Here is a 22,228-nt window from a genome sequence, read left to right on the forward strand (position 1 = left end):
GGTGCAGCCACGGAGAGAACCACAGGGCGGCGACGCTATGGCTCGATGGGGCAATGCAGCGGCAGCCCGATGCTCGACCGATGGAGGGGCGCACTATACTCGGGGATGATCTGCACAGGACCTCTCCGGAGGCGCGCAGAAGCGACTACCTAGGTCGGTTAAGCGGCGCGGATGGAGCAGAGCGGTGACCAGATGATCAATCTGGTCGCTCGCAAGGTCGTGGTCGACGGTCGGTGATGAGGTGGCCGAGCCACCCATGCCACGTGCAGACGACGCGATGTCAGAGCCGGTGGACAATCGAGCGGGGTGGAGTTGAGGCGATGTAGGATCTTGATCAGATGAGAGCGACGACGACCAGCATGGAGCGACGAGCAGCCAGACGCACGAACGACGGCCGGGACGGGCCGCCGCGTCGTGCGAGGCTGCCGGGTCGAAGAAGAGGTCGGGTTCGTGCCGTTGGCGGCGACGACCTGCGCAAAGCGATGGGCGAGCAAACGCGCGGGTAACGATGTGACGGGCTGATGCGGTGCACGAGGCTGCCGAGTCGAAGAAGAGGTCGGGGTCACGCCGTTGACGGTGTAGAGGCGCGTGTGTGTCGACTGCGGCGACATGCGACGAACCGATCTTAGATCGGAAAATCAAAAAGAAATCGCGGATCAAAGTGATCAGCGAAAGAGAGAAAATTCGGATCAAAAGATCGGAAAAAGTCTCTCTAGGACAGTCGGTCAACACGACCGGCGGACGAACCCTAGGTACGGGCAGCGTGGCCCCCGGCGACGGTCATGGAGGCTGACCGCCCCGAGGGCAGCGTGCGGGGCGAAAACGGCGGGTGGTGGCTAGGTAACTTGCGGTAGATACCATGTTAAAAGGGGTATAGAGGGATTGATGAAATCGTTGATGTATTGCTTGAGCCTCATGAACACATATAGAATACATAATTAACATGAAGTACAAGACAAGGCAGAAACAAATACTAGTCTATCATATACTTCATAATAAGCGGGAAATCCAATTCGGCTCCCACTAAAAATGTCTTATGTAAACATTAAAAAAGTAAATGTATTCTTTGTCACACCCAAATGGTACCTATAAATTTTTTAGTGAAAAATCTTAAGCATTTTGAGCTGTGCGAAAAAACAGATCAAACGTTAAATGTTACCTACAAATGTTACATTTTATTTTATTTTTTTAACCGATGAAGTACCGCTATCCTGTTTCGCATGAAAATTATCAAGTGCACTTGTTAGACCAAGATGAACATCTACACAAAAAATCAGATTTTTTAAAATTTATTTATTATTTGTTTTAAATTTACTATTCATCAGGGAGCATATGCTCCCAAGAGCCAAAACGGCCCTCCCGTTATTCCGAACTTCCGTGGTATGTAGAGAGTATACAGACTTCAAGTTGGGAGAATGGACGTTTGGCTCCTGAGCATCATGGAGGCCTTTAAATTTAAAATTTAAATTTCATGAAAAATAAAACGTCCATTCTTCCAACTTGAAATTTTCTGGGCATATGATTGTAAATATTTCACATATGTGTGTAAATCTACACACATACTCCCTCTGTTCCTAAGTATAAGTCTTTGTAAAAATTATACTACTAGACTACATACGGATGTATATAGACATATTTTAGAGTATAGATTCACTCATTTTGTTCGGTATGTAGACTTCTAATAAAATCTCTTAAAAGACTTATATTTAGGAATGGAAGAAGTAGTTGTGTAAATCTATACACATATGTGGAATTCTAGACAACATTGGCAACTCCTTTGCTTGCAAGAGGAGACCTTGCTCGTGTCTGATTTGCGGAATCGAGCTGGGCTGTTAAATCTATGTGGAAGTTCAAGTTCCTACCGGACTTGCGTTTTGATCATGCAAAGTGTATTCTTAAATATTTGAAGCAGGAGAGATTTCACATGATTTGTTGAGCCGAAGAAATAGTACCCGGCCTAGGATCACAAATGTTTCGGCCTGGAGACGCAAAATTGCCGTGCGCCAGCCTATTAGTGTTACTCCACCATGTTGAGACCTTCTATTCCGTGTGTTACTTGTTACGAGCAGACGTGCAGCTCAGCTCACCAGGTTATTTTATTTCTTTCATGGAAAATATTTGTTGTTATTTCATAGGGTTTTTAATGTTGGTAAGTTTTAAAACAGGGGGAGATCATATTGTTGAAAATGAAAAATTGAACATGTTCAGACATACAAACGTTCATCCTGTAACCGAACAAAATTATAACGCATTTTTAAAACGCTCACCAAGTACTTGATTACATGAACACTTTGAAAACATTCACCTTCTATATTTAAAATGTTCAACGTGTATCAAAATATGTTCATAAGTTATAAAAGTTGCCCACAAATTTTAAAACATGTTCCTGAATTGTTTAAAAATGTTCATGAATTTCTATTTAAAGGCAGAAAGTCAGAAGAAAACCAAGAAAAATATATGAAAATAGGAAAACTCAGAAAGAAGAAACCAGAAGAATAACCGGTGGAAAAAGAAAATCACAAAAACCGCTTTGACAGAAAACGGGTCGACCCAACATCCACACAACCCAACCTGTGGATCGACGTTCCATGCAGCATGCTCGCAATAGGATTAACTGATCCCAGAAGAAGAAAAAAGGATTCGCCCACCATGTTACCATATACCGTCATTTCAAGTTTCGACAGTCAGTATTCCAATCAGGTTTATGTTTATGGTTCAGTGACCAGTGGTTTCAAAAGTGGTCATCAAATGTTGCTGTACTTGAAATTTACAGAACAAGTTGGCTTGTATTTATTGCTTGTCGAAGATTGCAAGAACGGAAAAAACTTTCCCAATACCCCTGTGTTCTTCCCTCTTTACATTGATGTGATGCATCCGAAATTACCTCCCGTTTTATAGAAGAGGCTCAACAAGGCTCACTTTATTTTTCGACTTGTTTGAATCACCACTAGGTTTCTTCAGAATTCCGGTAGGCTGTTGCCCTGGCTGACCCTGTCCGTGTGCACCCTGAAGAAAATGGAAAAGATTGAACATCTAAGGGACTTCCAAGAGAAATTCATGGAAGCACAGACAAAAACTGTTATTAGGAACAAACATAACCTTCAAAACAAGACGAAAAAGGCTACGTCACTGTTAATACAGATTGGACTAAAACCAGCATCTTCAGCAAAGATGAGATACATACAGCAGCACAGGTTTGGGTGAGACTGAATTCTAGACAACATTGGACAAGTCTATCTTTGTAATTAAGAGAGAGTGAATTGGACTAGCCTAAGATTACGAGCCTCCACATTTGGGATTTTATTACATCCGGTCTGGCAAGGCAAGAACGACAGCATCTGCTAGGAAGATCGCACTAGACCTAAGTAATAGGGTACACATGCTTCTTACTAAGCCTCTACAATTTAACTGTTGCAAAACAAGTTTACATAGGCGGTGATTTTAAGATAATCATCACAGCTCATAAACTTGCTGGAAGCCTATCATTGAAGTTTATGTTAAATATTAAAACCAGCTAATTCAATCAGAAGTTTGGGCATGTCGACGAAAAAGTCAAACTGAAGGAGGTTTTCTGTCTAAATCTTGTGAGCAGTTCCCTACTGGACAAACAAACAACAGCGAAATCAAGATGACAAGATTTGTATTCATATCATACCTACCCTCTCTATCCACAAAATTATATAGAATCATCTCTAACGATCAAAATTAAGAAAATTGACTCATGCTCCAAATTTCAAGGGTCGAGAAAAATCTGTGCTAGGATACATATCATGCAAGATGGAACCCTTGCAACTGCTGATGGGTTTTGTTAATCAGCTTGCATCATAAACAAAAGTGGAAACTTACCTTTTGACTCAACAATTTTCGATAAGATGGAACCCTTGCAACTGCTGATGCAGCAACTGCAGCAGCCACTCGGATCCTGTGAGGGAGGGAATTAAGTTGCATACAGTATCACTTGGCAGAAGGTGAAGAATGCCAGGAGCAGGTAACTCCTGGAAGGATGAGACATACCTTTGATGGACATCAACATATTCGTCCGTCTCATCAACTATCTCCTCCTGTAAACTCCAAAAGTCAGAATGGTGAGGAACTCAAGTTTGAACTGAATCTAAACTAAGAACTTAACAAATATGACACTTCCAGATAAAAGCCCGGACTTATAGTAACAAAGCTAGAGCTTTTCAGAAACAATCAAAACAAACATGGCAATCTGATTATAGATCTGATTAGAGGTGGTTGTGTAGAACGTTGAGCAATTTATCACCATTGCGTAGATATACAATTCCAACTTTTTGAGAATAATATTTAAAAAAACCTGGCAATGTGAGTACATATGTGGTTAGAGATACCCATTTAGTACGCCATGTGTTGGGTAAATGGACAAAAGAGATGAAGACTATATGCATAGCAAAATCGATTTCCACAAGTTATTCCATTATCATGGCAACACAATTAATTCCAGTATCATGACAGAGAAAGTTAAGAATGTTGGATGGAAGAAAGTAGAGAACATGGTTCATATTTACTTGTGTTACATCCACAAGTTGGCCAAGTTCAAACATGATCTTTTTTTCTTCAAATTTGCCAAAATGATTAAACTGAATTATGTCAATTATCGCGAAAACACTGCATCTCTCTCCCTGAGAAACAAAACTTTGGTTGTTCAATGAACAATGTCGTTAAATTGGTGGTTGCAACATAAAGGCTGAAATTTATGCACCTAACCTCTATTTTTACAGTTTACTCCATATGTACTGTATTTTTCTGCTCCTAAACTGCAAATGCAGTCGTCCACCATCCACCAGAAAAATGGCAGCACTACCTTCCAAAGAAGAGCAAATTAGTGTGTTTACAGCTTACCTGCAAGAGTTCTTCAAATACGTCTTCCAGTGTGATGATACCAATGACATTGCCATTATCCATATCCTCTGATACCTGAGACAGTGCATTTGATGGCGTATCATTTGGCTGCATCGAGTGGGCTTTATTTCTATTAACCTGCATGTTCTGTTGTCTTTCAGTATCAACAATAACAGTATCCACCCTTTCATCAGTACTGGCTAGCAAGGGTGCAGTCAGTTGTGTTGCCCCAGCCGACTCCATACCGGGTTCAGTTTTATCATGAGGTGGTGCGTTCTTAGGCTTTGCCTTCACAACAGCAGCCATATGACTACCTCCTTTCTGAAACTCGTTCAGTATATCATACAAAGGCATGTCCGAAGGAACCCTGGGAGATTAATATTTACCAATTATATGTCAGAACAGTTTATACACTGGCACTACTACTAATAGAGCAACAGGGACACTCAAAAAATTCAAGCAATTGTATCACATTTTGAAAGAGATGTTTTCCAATTTATATTAAATAGAATTGAGGTATATACCTTGGAATCCTCCTAATGGAAACAGCACTAACTGGCGTCTCTATTTCAGCACGAACTGTCAGAAGACTTTTGACCTAAATAATATTTAAATGGTTCCAACTTAGTAAAGTACATAAAAAAAGATCACTGAGTTATTCTCCATGGCATAATTTTTACCTACCAACAGGAGACCTATAACATTTCTAGGGTTTCCTGAATACACAGGTACACGGCTGTGGCCCCGGGCAAGAATTGTACCAATTGTTTCCCTGTAAAATACAAGTAAAGAAGGTCACTATAAATAACAGTATGCATTGCATAGCGGAGTCCTCTTGATATATACTAATCACAAATCACAACTTTTTATTAATTATATATATCTAGATCAAACTTTAAAATGATTACATCACCGAAGTATAGATCCACAGATAGAGAAAATGCCAAGGGAGTTCAATCAGGATCAATGGAATATGCTTGCTAGAAGAACCAACAAAATTAGAAGCAGAAAATGGCACAAATGGACAATGCAAACTGCACATTGCAACCTTTCGACTGAAGGACTTAATACTTCAACGAATCTAAAACTAATATGATTCAACTTTGTTATCTGCCATCAATAAGCATACACACACTGACCAAAATCACAGTGACAAGTGTCGATGCCTGATACACAGTGACAAATACATGATCAAGCTATTAGTCTTGAGTATGTGCTTTCAGAGCTTGCTTCAGTTGACCAAACTAAGTGTGTTTGATTCACCCTGATTTGAAAAGGGATTTTTAGGTATGTATAGTGTATACATAGCATGTTTACCTAGGTCTAGCATGTTTGTATCACCCAATTGTATAAAGTGTTCTCTACATATTTAGCACACATTTACGTGTATATATTTAGGCATAGAGGCTCATAACGAATACACATGTTCTTGGACCTTGGTAACATGTGTATAATTATTTTCCTAGGACGAGGAATATATTTTGAGCAACGCTAACATAGTACGTGTGTTTCTCCATAGAAACTCATGGGTATTTATCTAGCATGAGGAAAGCAAAGAATTGGGAAAAGAATAGCAAAACGCAACAAGAGAACTATTAGGTCAATGGTAATAAGGAACACCATTGAGATAATTGTCTACCAAATGGAAATGCATTTTTACCAATCCAACTTGGAGTCCACATCTAAAGAGAAAGTTGATTCAATAGGTGTCATAGCTTCTTCGGCGGTCTACATACACAATAAAATGAGTTTTCAGCCGAAGTCAACTATATAAAATTGAGTTCCGATTCACAGTCAAGCACTACACTGTGGAATCACAACCAAAAATATTTGCTTCATAAATGAAACTGAGGCACCTAATCCTGAATTCAATAGAAGAAACACACTATTGTTGACTGCTCAAGCCTTGCCGCATATATTAAACTAGTTTTGGATGAGAACCATGCTTCGTTGCTGGAAGCCTCACGTGCAGGCATGATTATTGGGGATATTATACATTGTTAAATGCTAATAAAAGAACACAAAAGAGAATCATAGCTAAGTCTGCTTTCGTTTCCCCCAAAAGCAAAATGAGACAGCTACGTCGAGAAACAATAAGTCAAGCAACATCTAGTTTATGCTAACTACCAAGTTATTTCAATTTTGGTTGCCAATGGTGCCCCTTGATCAGTTTCTTCAAGTGGTGACAATGAGGTTGCTTGGTTTGGTGCCACTAAATTGGCTTCCCAATATTTAGGCAGACCAAAATTTTGGATACTAAGTGGTTTGACCACCAACTTACCTAGCCCACCTCTAAAAACTTGTCGATTTTCGGCAAGTTTTAGAGTTGTCAAATGTAGTGCGCCAAAATGTTGGTCAGCCAAATTTCATCGCCGACGAAGTATGCCAAATATTTGTTACTTTTGCAAAGTTCCAGATATATGATTTGAAAATCAGTTCAGGTTTCAATTATGAAATTGTTGTAGGAATAGCTAATTCGACCCAGGATCCCGCCTGGTCCTACGTTGTGAATTGTCAAGGTCAAAGCTACCACACCCCTTGGTAGCCTTGGTCATTTGTCAAGGACCGCTAGCCTATATAACTACAACCACCAGCACCACCGACCCTTCCCCCAATCCCCGCGAGAGTGTAATCATTCGATCTCACTTGAATAGAACTCAAGGAGAGAGGCCTCCAAGGGCTTGAAGATTTGGGATAGATCTGAGGGAGTCACCTCACCGCCTAACCCTCCAGTCTCCAAGGTCACACGCCTAATCTTACTTCCTCCAAGTTCACTCCACACACAACACGCGCTTGCCCCCCCCCCCCCCAATGAGAATCTCTGGCATGGCAATTGTGGAAGCAACACACAGTACCATGGAAAACTAAAAGCGACCTCAGCTTGCAAAGGAATGCCAAATGCATATAGAATTTGGTGGTAATGAGGTTACTCATTGCCGCGGAAGATGTGTTGGGTTGATACGGCGACGTGGCCGAGTCAATTCGTGACTAGACCGACATCAAGGGAATACTCAGGTGGCTTTCCTCTTACACGATGGTTCACTACTCAGCCTTAGTCAGTTATACGAGTTGCCGCAGCCCAATGAGGGCCCCTCGGAGGTTAAATCCAACACGAGGTATCAGAATCTTGGTCGTGGACTCCTGATGACGACCATCTCCAACAAAATATGAGTGCTTGGCGATGAGTTCCATGAAACATATGCCATCAATAAAATCCTTCTAGTCATCCTATCAAAAATTTCTCTCGATTGCATCTACCATAGTGCAATTTGATGATCTCACGATGATGACCATGGAGGTCACGTGAAGGTTAAAGGCTCGTGAGGAATGACAGTAGGGCTATGACAATGACAAAGATGATGAAAGACTTTTGATGACAAGATCAGGGTGGATAGCAATAGGACATGCATATAGTTGTTAAGCTTCATGCACAAGCCAACGCAACCAAAAGTCCGAACTGATGGAAAGGGCTAGTGCAATCCACATAAACTGTAACACCCCCTCTCACGTGTGACGGAGAAGACAAGTCAACACGTGCAACCGGAAGAGAGCGACGACGCGCGGAACTCACGTATGACTCAAGAGGCCTCTACGTGAACATAAAGGGGGGCTACTAGCAATTTTTAATAAATTGTGAAAGCCAGGACTTAAACTTTTGGTTGTGTTGGCTAGTGCATGAAGCTTAACATGGTATCAGAGCTAAGGTCTTGAGTTTGGACTTTTGGTTGCGTTGGCTAGTGCATGATGCTTAACATGGTATCGGAGCTAAGGTCTTGAGTTCAAGTCCTGGCTTTCGCAGTTTAACCCTCTTGAGCCATACCTCTGAGTCTGTCCACGTGTTGATTTTCCGCGTCACACATGAGAGCGGGTGTTGAAGTGTATATGTGGATTGCCCAACCCTTTACGTCAGTTCGGACTTTTGGTTGAGTTGGCTAGTGCATGAAGCTTAACAATAGTCATGCCAAATCCACGTTGCAATGTTGGAACTATCAGAAGTTTGAAAACGCCAAACGACATTGCCACAATAAATAAATAAAAGATGAAGGCGGAGGCTAATCCCATATTCCCAAGCAGATGCACATTGTTGATGCACAAGTGTTACTCTGATGGTGAATACGCGACAAGTTTATGGGTTGTGGCATTTTTTGAATTATGTTAGTAGAGTATGCATATTGTTTATTTTTGACTTTTTCTTAGTCTAGTTGTCATTTGCGTGTATCACAAGAAGATCACGTTCAAATGAGTAGTGGATGGTGTATTCAACAAGATTGCTAGTTTGGTATGTAATAATGAGTTGTGTCAATAAACAGAGCAAGTCAAAATTAGGGGGGAGATTATGGTAAACAATCTGGCTTGACAATTAGACTTGTCGTGGTCAAGTTGGTTGAGTAGACAAGTTTAGACTTAGATTTTGGAAATAATCCACAACTTCCGTAGTTGTCTCTGAGTTGAAAACATGGTTTCCAATCCAAGTTTGCCTACATGCGATGCATACATGAGTCATATTCATGTTTGATTCGTTCTCCTACTTTTCATGTATGAGTTGTTAGGAAAGCAACTTATCTTATTGAAGCCCAAGGGCCATATATATATATATATATATATAGACTTGAGATGCAAGGAAAGTAAACATAGACTAATAGGACTCCTAGATCAATACTAATACTTCCTAACAGCCCCCTTCAAATGCAAAGCGTGTGCAATAGCATTGCATTTGAAGAAGTGTAATACTAAAAAGAATTGATAATCCAAATCCGCGTCTTGGGAGTGTCGTCGTAGCATGAAGAGTCTTCAAAACCCGTCGAGTCAAGCCAAAGGGGATAACGAAGAGATGACACATCAGAGGAAGACACCGCATCACTTGAAGATACAACATAAGTGTCAAGAGAAGATGGGTTGGCAAAAGAAGATGGCACATCAAGAGAGTAAAGCATTGCGTAGAAAATCATAGTCCACGACAAAACCGACGGCGAAAGAAGCTCGGCGGTTAAGGCACGATGGACGTAGATCGACAGTGCAAAAGGAGTCCAGAAAATCCTATAGAAAACAACAAGGACAAGTAGGCCACAAAAGTTGTATAGAAAGGATCAGAACGAGAAAAAGGCTGACGAACAAAGGTATAACGGACTCGCATGGCATGATAACACAAAACATCGACGGATTTGGTGGACATAGAGGAAAACAAAAAAAAACTAGAAAGCACATAGTAGACTATGGAACGTCAAGTGACACGAGCATCACATAGCAGCAGGAAGCAGCATCACGTAGCAACAGTAAGCAGCTAGTAGCAGCATGCAACCATGCGTTGTAGCTGCATGAAGAGCGAAATCAATCTAGTCAACACATGTTTGACCAGACGGCTGGAGGCACGTCCCAGCGAGCAGGCTGGCGGCCGCGCGTTATGCCCCTATTGGCTGAAGGCAGCAGTCGCGTCCTGCGCGTGTTGGCGGGAGGCAGTCGTGCATCGTCCGCGTCTTGACGGAAGGCAGTCGTCTAGCGGTACGTCTTGGCGGAAGGCAGCGGATCTTGGCCAGCGACGTCTGCGTTTGATGGACATATACCGGAGGCGGAAGCGTCCGTGATGTGGATGTTGCAGCCCAGCGTTGGCCCGAGCGGAGAAGGAAACCAACGGGCCGATCTGGTCTAGGCATTGACCACGGACGAAGAGTATTGAGAAGAGAACCATCGGAAGACGAGATCGACCCAGAGAAGAATAGATTGATCAAAAAAAATCTAGTGGATCGTAAGGACGAGTTGCGGCGTCCGGAGACCTAAACCTAGGCTCTAATACCATGTTAGGAAAGCAACTTATCTTTATTGAAGCCCAAGGGGCATATATATATTACACAAGACTTGAGATGCAAGGAAAGTAAACATAGACTAATAGGACTCCTAGATCAATAGTAATACTTCCTAACATGAGCAAGTCTACAAGTCGTGTAGTTTTGTTGCTATAAATAAATGGGAAGGTGAAAAACCAAAGGCCTGAAATTTTATCAAAATTACTAATCGTACTTCAGTTTATGCCTATGTGATACCAAAAGGAAACATTAATTTGCCCCATAGTTGATGTGCCTAAGAGGATTTGTCCTCCTTTACATTGCTATTCCATCTTATGCCCCAAATTGATCTTCCATTACAGAATATTTTTGGCTGAAAACTGTAGAGGAAACCCCGAGATTTTTTTTGTTAAAACAAATAAGTATGTACAAGTACCTGTTATGACCGGTACAACATAACAACGGAGGAGGCCCAATGGGCAGGGTTAATTACGGGCTTAGCCCAAGTTATCTTACCTATCTTAGAGTCCAAATAATATTAGAGTCCAAGTTATCTAGGGTTTAGTGGAGGCTGTCCTCCTATATAAACACATGTACCCCTTCGATATTAAGCAGACAATAAACAGTATATTCTGTTGTCGTCTCCCTCAGGAGACGAGACCCCCAAACCCTAGCCGCCTCTCTCTCTCTCACGCCGCGACGGCGCCCAACCGCCGGCGCCGGCGTCCCCAACCTCGCAGCCGGCACTTCCACCCCTACAACCTACGTCCCAGATCTGGTAGAACCCTAGCCACTACCAACTTGGTATCAGGTAGCTTGGGTTCGATGAGTTTGTCGGACCTTCCCACCACTGCCTTCCGTGCCATCTCGCAGCAGCCGCCGCCGCCGCACCACTCGCCGCCGTCGGCCACCTCAGGTCCGGCCGCCTCCGGTCCCGCGGCCCTGGCGGCCGAACCCGCCCCCGTCCTCTCCCCGGCGGAGATGTCCTCGGCGATCCGCGACCTCAACCTGGCGGTCTCGAACCTCCGGACTTTCCTCCAGGCTCCGTACGCAACCCCGCCACCACCGCCTCCGCCGGCGGCGCCCTTCGCGCCACCGCCCCCGGCCACTGTCGCGCCCCAGGGCCTGCCGATCACCCAGGTCCGGTGGCCGCCGTCGCCGTCCCCGCTACCGACGTGGATTGACACGCCGACCTACACGACGGCGCCACTACAGCCGACGATGTTGCAGCCACCCGCCCCCACCTTCGGGGGGTTCGGCGGGTACACTGATCCGTACGCCGGGAGCTCTGTGGTGCCGCAACACTCTCCTTCCGCCGCGCTGGGTCGTCACGAGGGCACCTACGCGGCCTCGCCACACATGCAGCAGCCACCCCGCTTCACCAAGCTGGAGTTCGCCACCTACGACGCCACCCCGCTTCAATCAGTGCGACCAGTTTTTCAGGGGGCAGCGGACCATGGAGTCCGACCGCACGTGGATCGCCTCCTACCACCTCCGTGGCGCCGCCCAGACTTGGTACTACGCCCTCGAGCAGGACGAGGGCGGGATGCCTCCGTGGGAGCGCTTTCGCGACCTGTGTCTCCTCCGGTTCGGCCCCCCATACGTGGGAGCCGCTTGGCCGAGCTCGGTCGCCTTCCCTTCACCACCTCGGTGCAGGACTTCGTCGACCGCTTCCAAACGTTGGCATGCCATGCGCCTGACGTCACGGCTCGCCAACGCGCCGAGCTCTTCGTCGGCGGCCTTCCCGACCACATCCGCATCGATGTCGAGATGCGCGACCCCCAGGACCTGCAGACGGCCATGTATTACGCACGCGCGTACGAGCAGCGCGCCAACGCCCTGCAGCAGGCGTTCCCGGGCCGCGGCACGCGTCCCCCGACCCGCCCCGCCCCGGCGGCCGCCACCCCGACACGCCCCGCCCTGCCGGCCGCTACTGCGGCTGCCCCCGCGCCAACACACACCTTCCGGCGCTTGACGTCGGCCGAGCAGCTCGAGCGGCGCCGCAAGGGCCTGTGCTTCAACTGGGACGAGCCGTATGCGTCGGGTCATACGTGCGCCCGCCTGTTCTACTTGGAGACCGTCGACGACGCGGAGGTGGAGGCCCTCATTGCGGAGCTCGACGCCACCACACTCTCCGAGGCCGGCGTCACGACCTACGGGCCGGTCGACGCGACCGCCTTCGTTGTCTCCCTTCATGCCATGGCTGGCATCAAGACGGCAAAGACGATGTTGCTTCCGGTGACGATCAACGGGGAGCGTCTCACCGCGCTCGTGGACACGGGTTCGACGCACAACTTCCTGTCCGGGGACGCCATGCGCCGCCTCGCACTCCAACCGGCGGGCTCGGAGAAGTTCAGCGTCACCATCGCCAACGGGGACCGCCTTGCTTGCCAGGGGGTGGCGCGGCAGGTTCCCGTCCTCATCGGCAACGAGCCGTTCTCCATCGACTGCGTCGGCATCGACCTGGGCTGCTACGACTTCATCCTCGGCATCGACTTCCTGTCCACTCTCGGCCCCATCCTTTGGGACCTCGATGTGCTGTCCCTCATCTTCTCGCGCGAGGGCGGCCGTCGCGTTCAGTGGACAGGCATCGGCGGCTCCGGCGCCGTGACTCCACAGCTCCAGTTGATGGCGGCCGCACTGGACGAGGCGCATCCCCTCCTGGCCGACCTCCTGCAGCAGCACAGCGACATCTTCGACGAGCCACAGGGCCTCCCTCCCGCGCGGCCCTGTGACCACCGCATCCACCTGCTGTTGGACACGGCACCTGTAGCCGTGCGTCCGTACCGGTACCCTCAGCTGCAGAAAGACGAGCTCGAGCGTCAGGTGGCGGTCATGCTCGCGCAGGGCATCATCCGGATTTCGACATCGCCGTTCTCCGCCCCGGTGCTCCTTGTGCGCAAGCCCGACGGCACATGGCGCTTCTGCATCGACTACCGCGCCCTCAATGCCCTGACGTCCAAGGACAAGTTCCCCATCCCCGTCGTGGATGAGCTCTTGGACGAGCTACACGGAGCGCGCTTCTTCACCAAGCTCGACCTTCACTCGGGCTACCATCAGGTGCGCATGCACCCTGACGACATCGAGAAGACGGCGTTCCGCACTCACCATGGCCACTTCGAGTTCCTGGTGATGCCGTTCGGCCTCTCCAACGCGCCGGCAACCTTCCAGGCCCTGATGAACAACGTGCTCAGCCCATACTTGCGCCGCTTTGTGCTTGTTTTCTTTGATAACATTCTCATCTACAGTGCATCTTGGGCGGAGCACCTACAACACGTGGCCATCATCTTCAACAAGCTTCGAGCGCATCGTCTTCACCCTGACGACATCGAGAAGACGGCGTTCCGCACTCACCATGGCCACTTCGAGTTCCTGGTGATGCCGTTCGGCCTCTCCAACGCGCCGGCGACCTTCCAGGCCCTGATGAACGACGTGCTCAGCCCATACTTGCGCCGCTTTGTGCTTGTTTTCTTTGATGACATTCTCATCTACAGTGCATCTTGGGCAGAGCACCTACAACACGTGGCCATCATCTTCAACGAGCTTCGAGCGCATCGTCTTCACCTCAAAGCGCTCGAAGTGCTCGTTTGGCACGACCTCCGTCGCGTACCTGGGGCACGTCATCTCGGCGGACGGGGTAGCGATGGACGCGGACAAGGTCGCCGCCGTCGCCGCGTGGCCGATCCCGCGGTCACCGCGGGCGCTCCGCGGCTTCTTGGGCCTCGCCGGCTACTACCGGAAGTACATCCGGGACTTCGGCCTCATCGCCGCGCCACTGACGTGTCTCCTTCGACGCGACGCCTTCTCCTGGGACGAGGAGGCGACTACGGCATTCGAGGCTCTCCAGCGGGCGCTCACGACGGGACCCGTCCTGCAGATGCCGGACTTTGATATGCTGTTCATGGTGGACTGCGACGCCTCTGGCATCGGCTTCGGCGCCGTCCTCCACCAGGGCGAGGGACCGCTCACCTTCTTCAGCCGCCCCTTCGCAGCTCGCCATCACAAGCTCGCGGCCTACGAGCGCGAGCTTATTGGGCTGGTTCAGGCGGTGCGCCACTGGCGGCCTTATCTTTGGGGCCGGTCATTCCGTGTGCGCACGGACCACTACAGCCTCAAGTTCTTGCTGGACTAGCGCCTCTCCACAGTTCCGCAACACCAGTGGATCAGCAAGCTCTTTGGCTTCGACTTCACCGTTGAGTACCGCCCCGGCCGTCTCAACACGGTCGCCGACGCCTTGTCCCGCCGCGACACTGAGGATGTCGCGGACGACGTCGCCATGGCTGGCACTATCATGTGCATTCGCTCCGGGCCATCTTTCGCCTTCATCGACGACATTCGTCGGGCAACTTCGACGGCCGTGGACGCCCAGGGCCTGCGCCAGTGCCTTGACGCCGGCGAGCTGGACGCGCCCTGGCGCTTGGACGAGGGGCTGCTCCTACATGGCCGCCGCATCTTCGTGCCCGACCATGGCGACCTGCGCCACCAGGTCCTGACCTTGGCGCACTCTGCAGGGCACGAGGGCGTGCAGAAGACTCTCCATCGTCTCGTGCTGATTTTTACATCCCCGGTGATGGCGCGATGGTCCGCGACTGGGTGCGGTCGTGCGTGACGTGCCAGCGGAACAAGACGGAGACACTACGACCCGCGGGTCTACTACAGCCGCTGGACGTACCCTCCCAGGTGTGGGCGGATATTTCCATGGACTTCATCGAGGGCCTTCCCAAGGTGGGCGGCAAGTCCGTCATCCTCACGGTGGTTGACCGCTTCTCCAAGTACGCGCACTTCATCGTCCTGGGTCATCCATATACAGCCGCCTCCGTGGCGCGGGCCTTCTTCGACGGCATCGTCCGCCTCCACGGTTTTCCGTCGTCCATCGTCAGCGATCGTGATCCCGTGTTCACGGGACATGTCTGGTGGGATCTCTTTCGACTGGCGGGCATGAAGCTCCGCATGAGCACGGCGTTCCACCCTCAAACAGACGGCCAATCCGAGGTGGTCAACAAGGTGATCGCCATGTACCTGCGTTGTGTTACTGGTGATCGTCCACGAGCTTGGGTGGACTGGTTGGCATGGGCGGAGTACTGCTACAACACCTCCTATCACTCCGCCCTGCGCACCACGCCTTTCGAGGTGGTCTACGGGCGCCCACCTCCGGCGATGCTCCCTTACGAGCCTAGGACGGCTCGGTCCGAGACGGCGGGCGACTTACTCCGCACCCGCGACGACATTCTGGCTGAGGCACGCCAGCGTCTTCTCCAAGCACAGTAGCTGGCTCGGAAGTACTACGATGCTCATCATCGCGAGGCGGAGTTCGCGGTGGGCGATTGGGTGTGGCTACGCCTCCTCCACAGGACCACGCAGTCTCTGGACCCGCGCTCCAAGCGCAAATTGGGACCTCGCTACGCCGGTCCCTTTCGTGTGCTGGAGCGTGTCGGCACACTCGCATACCGCTTGGAGCTGCCAGCTGGTTCTCGCCTCCACGACGTCTTCCATGTCGGCTTACTGAAGGCCTACCGCGGGGACCCTCCTGCAGCGACGTCGGCCCTTCCTCCTACTTCGGATGGCCGCCTCCTTCCAGCTTCCGCACAGGTGGTGAAGGTGCTGCAGGCGCAGCAGCATCATGGCGTCTGGCATGTCTTGGTACAGTGGACCGGCCTGCCAGAGGAGGAAGCGACTTGGGAGAAGCTCGACGATTTCCGCCAGCAGTTTCCAGATGTTCAGCTCAAGGACGAGCTGTTTGAGAAGGCGGGGAGAGATGTTATGACCGGTACAACATACCAACGGAGGAGGCCCAATGGGCAGGGTTAATTACGGGCTTAGCCCAAGTTATCTTACCTATCTTAGAGTCCAAGTTATATTAGAGTCCAAGTTATATTAGAGTCGAAGTTAGAGTTATCTAGGGTTTAGTGGAGGCTGTCCTCCTATATAAACACATGTACCCCTTCGATATTAAGCAGACAATAAACAGTATATTCTGTTGTCGTCTCCCTCAGGAGACGAGACCCCCAAACCCTAGCCGCCTCTCTCTCTCTCTCATGCCGCGACGGCGCCCAACCGCCGGCGCCGGCGTCCCCAACCTCGTAGCCCGCACTTCCACCCCTACAACCTACGTCCGAGACCTGGTAGAACCCTAGCCTCTACCAATACCACTATGCAAGACGGACCGGGGGGGATAAGGGGAGGAGAACAAGAAGAATGTACAAGCATATGTGGAAGGTGATCTAGGCCAGCGCATCAAGCGAGATGGAGAGGGGAGCAACTAGCTCCTTCGTTCTTCAAGAGAAAGCAAAAAAGTGCCCAAACTGAGGTTGATATGTCAAAGATTATATAGAGCCGAGCAAATTCTCAAAGTCACCTCAACTATGGGGCAAATCCTCAATTCCAACATAAAAAACAGGTTAGGACCAAAGCTATGAAGAGGTTGCACACCTTTTCAGTTAAGTCCAACGCCCCACTTATGATTGTAGTCTCATCATGGGTAAGCTCTCCACCCTTACCAGCCTGCCGTGAGAGAGGCAATTAACTGTGAGATAACATCGTACAAGTGCATACTTCTTATAATGTTACATGTTAAAAGCATATTACCGCTTGGCTATGGATAGAAACAAGAGCTTTCAACTGAGCACGCCTGAAAAGCGCAGATTCATGCCCAAGAGCAAAGTCTAGGAGCTGTCATGCAATATAAAATGTCAACCACTTCAGTCACCAATACATAAACCATATCAAGGTTAAACTTTGAACAAAAAATTAGAACAGATAAGGCTACATACTATTCCATGTCAGTTTACTAAAAGGTCAAAAAAATATACTACATTAATCTACAAAATTTGTATTCGATTACTGTACTGAGTTGTGTACATTAAGTGCAATTTTTCAATCACACATGAATACTACTCCCTCCATTACAGTTTATTAGGCGCAACTCAGAGGGCTCTGGGACCAAGGTGTTTTCTAATTGGAAGGAAAAAACCGAGCCAGTTAGGTGTAGATGCGCCTAATCAAACGCAAAATTAACGCATAATACTTCCCGTCCATTAAACTGGCTGCATGCACCGGTTAGGAGAGAAGGAGAGAGGGAGAGGAGGCATGCAAATTCCTATTCACACTTGCGGACAAGAACGCCACACTTGCATGCACCATGCGTGTGAACGCCACACTTGCATGCACCATGCGTGTGAACGCCACACTTGCATGGGATGGAGTGAAATCAGGGTCTAATTAAACACAAAACGTCCTAATTAATAGGCTAATTAATGCCATGCGCCTTATTTCTGAAAAATCCTGGTTTTGGAGATAGGCCTAATATACTTTGACGGAGGGAGTACATATTTTTTGTTTGAAGTAGAGCAAAAAGGTGCACACAAATTGTGCATGGTTCTTAGCTATAGGAACCTTGATACAAGCTAGGCAGCTATAGCAAGGGGCATTCACTAAATATGCTTCAACACAAAGGTTAACTGTTGACGATCGCTTTCCCAGAAGAAAATTAGCATCACCAAACTAATGCAAGGCATTAAGAAAGACCTAAAGTATTCTAACAAGGATGGAATTCGAAATGATTCATTTTTCTGACTGGATACAAATGCCTCGAAATTGTAGGATACTCTTAAACCCACCAATACCACCCTACTTAGTAGAGAACCATAACTAGCAAGCACTACCTTCTAGTACTATTCTTTTACACCACGCAGACATGGGCCATACCTACAATTTCTAGTAACTAAGTTTTTCTTTCTCGAGACATCCGGAAGCACTAGTTCAAGTCCCAACATACAACACCCAATAAATAAATAGAACTACATGTTCTTTCTAAGATATTTAAAGTTTGTGTTAGCTCAGAATATACAAAACAACAAGGTTGCTGAAATGGAATGTAAAGCAACCATGGATATCTATGATAATCTGAATACCAGCTATGAGGGGCAGGGCTAAATAAGAATAGAAACAAGAAACTCCTCGCACGCATGTTACCAGAATCTCCTAATTAGAAAAGTGTAACCAAAATATCACTTCATGACCTTGTCCATAGACAATGGCACCAAGGAGCAGTGAGCCCAAGCCTCATAGTAATAATCTAATTCATTGGAATTCAAAATCTAGGCCACTGGATAAGCTTCAACGGATATTGATACAATACAAACTAAAACTTTTTTATTGAGTAATGTGACTTTGCTGATTTACCTTCCCAATCGGGTAAGCAATAGGATAGGCAATGAACATGACGATGCGTACGAGCCAGACAAAGCTAGCACCCACTGCCAGCCCATACCTGGTACATATTGCTTGAGGTATAACCTGGTTGTCGAAATGTAATAATCAATCAGATAATCTGTGGGCCGGTAACAGAAATATAAATGCTTGGACATAAGATGCATTACCTCCCCAAAGGCAAGAACAAATGTCACTGACAATACAATAGCAAGAACAGGATTGAAAATCCTGTCAAGGAATATAGGGAGAGCCTGAAAAGGCCGCAAAGAAGTGAGCAGAAGAGCCACTGGTTAAAACAATAACACGAAAAAGACACGAGCGAAGAATGGATTCTCTGTCTACAAACAGCTCAACAATTCAGCAATGGAGTACGGAAAAAAAATACGCATGTGTGCCACCTAAACTAGGAGAAAGTGCCGCGCGTGAGCTGGGGAGAAGTATGCAAATATTGATGTTGAAGATCCTTAGTGCAGAGCTGACTAGATATATCAACGGGACAAGCAAAGATACTGACATGAATGTTATGAAATCACTTAGCAGTTTGCACTGCAGTTATGTTGAATTCTGACAGTTCAATGGTCAGCTCATAGCCTCATACCATCCAGTTTACAATATCAGTCCTCTGTCATGCAAAATATTAGCACTGCGTGTTGTCCAGCTTGACATGATTAAGAATTCAGACAAGTGCACGCTCATATTAGCAACTTAATCACAAGTAACAGACTGAACATATGCTCTGTTAACTCAATGAGTTAATTATATAGCATAACAATCCTAATAGAACTCTACAAGAAAATCCTCTTGCTTCAAAAATTAGAATGAGGGGCTCAGTAATGTGTTAATTTAGCTACGCCTTTTTTGGTACATTCTCAAGTAAATCATAGCTACGCCATTTTGGTACATTCCGAAGTAAATCACTTCAGGGTAAATTTATATTGGGTGCAAAGCATGATAATCTGAACTTCATAAGGTTTTTGTTCTTTGAAAGAATGCAAACACTAAAAAGTACTTCGTATAATACATGCAAATACTGGCTCCCACATGTAGAATGACCATATACCAGAAATCGCGCGGCTACATGGCTTAATACAGACAAAAGTGAACAAGGTGTTCAAGGTCAATAACTTTTTGAGTGCCTGAACTAGAAACTTAAAACGAAAATAGAATTGTTTCAGCCATATCCATGGGGTGCAACCGCGCAAAGCAATGCAGTAAGCGACAGAGAATGCGACCAAAATTAGGTACCTCCATGGCACAAGCATTACATAGCAGCAGAGTGACAAGAAGCTGGTGCTGCTTCTTTACAACCGGAAGGATCGCAGCTGCAGCAAATATAATGCATCAGTAACCTAAAACAGAAACAGTAACAGAAAATGCCAATCAGGTAAAGGGGGTGAGCCGTATTTATTTGCATCAGTCAAGCATTAGCTATGGTGCTGAAAGATGCGGCATTTAGCTTACTAACAGTCAATAAGCAGCATGACGGCATCATTGCTACCATTAGAAATTGCTTTGGTATATCCTGGCAGATGAACTCTGAGATGTTCAGATAGAGAGATGTGTAATATAATTACCTAAGACGACTGATGTTTTGTCTTAATGTGGGACTGGGGAATGGAAATTATGGTATAGACAACGGGAAGTGGAGGTTGTCTGGTCCAAATATTCGGCCGTAGGCCCCACCCGCGATATTTTCCGCCGCCGGGCAATGGACACGGGCAGCTGACTTCTATCTAATCCAAGTCCTAACCTCCTCGCACGCCGGCACGAGCCCGCCGCGTTCTCCGCCGACGACCGGCCCAGCCCTTCTTCTGACGGAGCAGGAGCGGACAAAGGCGAGAGTTTGGGGATCTTACCGGCCTGAGCCTTCTCGGCGTCGGTGCCGCTGCGCATGAGGATCTCCAGATCCACGGGGCCGAGCGACATGAGGCCCAGGGTGAGCCCCGACATGATCCCGGCCAGCAGCACCAGGAGGGCGGACAAGGCCGCGTACGCCCACCACAACGCCGTCCCGAACTCCGTGTCCTCCCCCCGCACCATCGTCATCATCAGCGCCGCGCTCGGCGCGGGCCGCGCCGCCGCCCCCACCACCATCCGTACCGCCACCGCCGCTAGGCTCGCGGCCCTCGCCCTCCCAGCCGACGACATCAGGTGCTACAGTTGGATTGGATGTTGGTCAGAGCAACGTGGTAAAGCCTCTCCTCTGCCATTTTAATGTGGGCGAGAGGAAGATGAATGAAGCCACCGTGGCAAAGCCTTTGCTCTCCTCCTCTCAACACTACAGTCAAACGACCCCACCACCACCACCACCACCACCACCATATAGTTTCCATATAGTTTTTTTAAAACATACACTCATGTGTCTTTATAAACACACGTCCATATACTATCATGTAAACACCTATAAAAAACTGAGTCAGCATATCATCTTGTGTTTGGTTGCTGGCATACATCCCAATCAGGCCTGCGTGAAAAGAAAATGACTCGTTTATTATGTGCGTTCATTGTCCGGACTGAATAGCACGAAACATAAAGCACCTTGGGGCCAGGCCCGTTGGAAACCTCCAAATCGGCAGTTTTTCCACAGTCATGTCAATGGGATGCACGTGGGCGGCATCGGTTGCACGCCAGGAGCCACGCTCGAGGCATCGGTCATTGCAGTATGTCCATCTGGCTCATCTGGCACATTTGTCTCCGTGACCAACATCGTCGGACTCGGACTAATCCATCACCAAGCGCAGTATGTTCATTTACATAGCGCCTTTGACTGGATCAGGAATCAACATCTTCAACTCATCCGCCATCGTCTTCAACGCCACAACGCCCGCTTCCTTATGCATGTCCTCGATGATGGTGAAGTTAGACCGCACTTTCATGGTGTTCTCGAACTTGGTGCGGTCACCGAGCGAGCAGCCAAGGAAGAAAGCCCTCCATCCAATGCCCCAGGGGAAGGGGTTGGGGGCGGGGTTCATGGTGATGGGGAGGTGGTCAACACAGAGATGTGGAAGATGAGTGACAGTGAGAGACAGAGAGGTTTAATTGAGTGTGCTAGTGGATAATTAGGAGGGCCTTTGGGTGGGTAAATATAATGGCTTTGGATGATACGAATGAATGTTGATCATCCTTTGAACTTTCTGTTATTCACAATGTAGAATAAGATGGAGAACGCGAAGGGCAAGGAGGTGGTGGTGCCCGGCAACAAGGGCGGGAGGTGGTGCCACCCTTAGATGATGACGTGGTGGTGGAGGAGCCCCCCAGCAGCAAACGGAGGAACTATGATCATTACCATGAGGAGGAAGGATCAACCCACTTCTACAATGTGATCCTTGCCCCGAAGTTGGAGTGTTTACTTATGCCTCTAGACTTCACGCATC

The 22,228-nt window shown here is 47.9% G+C and overlaps 1 protein-coding gene across 2 annotated transcripts; it reads right to left on the bottom strand.

Moving 5' to 3' along the window:
- Nucleotides 1-2,639: 2,639 nt before the first annotated feature.
- Nucleotides 2,640-21,100, bottom strand: LOC123408921 (DUF21 domain-containing protein At4g14240-like). 2 transcript variants are annotated; one of them, XM_045101945.1, is made up of 13 exons: nucleotides 20,711-21,098; nucleotides 20,100-20,176; nucleotides 19,022-19,105; nucleotides 18,825-18,938; nucleotides 17,229-17,312; nucleotides 17,073-17,144; nucleotides 6,524-6,591; nucleotides 5,548-5,635; nucleotides 5,388-5,461; nucleotides 4,864-5,230; nucleotides 4,015-4,061; nucleotides 3,847-3,922; nucleotides 2,640-3,006 (listed from the first exon to the last, which is right to left on the bottom strand). In XM_045101945.1, the coding sequence occupies exons 1-13, from the start codon at nucleotides 21,000-21,002 to the stop codon at nucleotides 2,893-2,895; spliced, it is 1,557 nt and encodes a 518-aa protein (XP_044957880.1). In that variant the 5' UTR covers nucleotides 21,003-21,098; the 3' UTR covers nucleotides 2,640-2,892. The 2 variants fall into 2 exon arrangements, with proteins under 2 accessions (XP_044957880.1, XP_044957881.1); XM_045101946.1 differs by lacking the exons at nucleotides 2,640-3,006; nucleotides 3,847-3,922; nucleotides 4,015-4,061 and having other exon boundaries at nucleotides 4,928-5,001; nucleotides 5,109-5,230; nucleotides 20,711-21,100.
- Between the last annotated feature and the right edge of the window lie 1,128 nt (nucleotides 21,101-22,228).

Source organism: Hordeum vulgare, chromosome 7H, assembly GCF_904849725.1.
Source record: "Hordeum vulgare subsp. vulgare chromosome 7H, MorexV3_pseudomolecules_assembly, whole genome shotgun sequence".
NCBI classification, from domain to species: Eukaryota; Viridiplantae; Streptophyta; class Magnoliopsida; order Poales; family Poaceae; genus Hordeum; species Hordeum vulgare.

Excerpts from the sequence above, each read along its gene's own strand:
- LOC123408921 (XM_045101945.1), bottom strand. The coding sequence starts at position 21,002 with ATGTCGTCGGCTGGGAGGGCGAGGGCCGCGAGCCTAGCGGCGGTGGCG. Across the intron at positions 17,145-17,228 it reads TTTCTATCCATAGCCAAGCG|GCTGGTAAGGGTGGAGAGCT; the intron begins GTAATATGCTTT and ends CTCTCACGGCAG. Across the intron at positions 5,462-5,547 it reads ATGTTATAGGTCTCCTGTTG|GTCAAAAGTCTTCTGACAGT; the intron begins GTAGGTAAAAAT and ends AATATTATTTAG.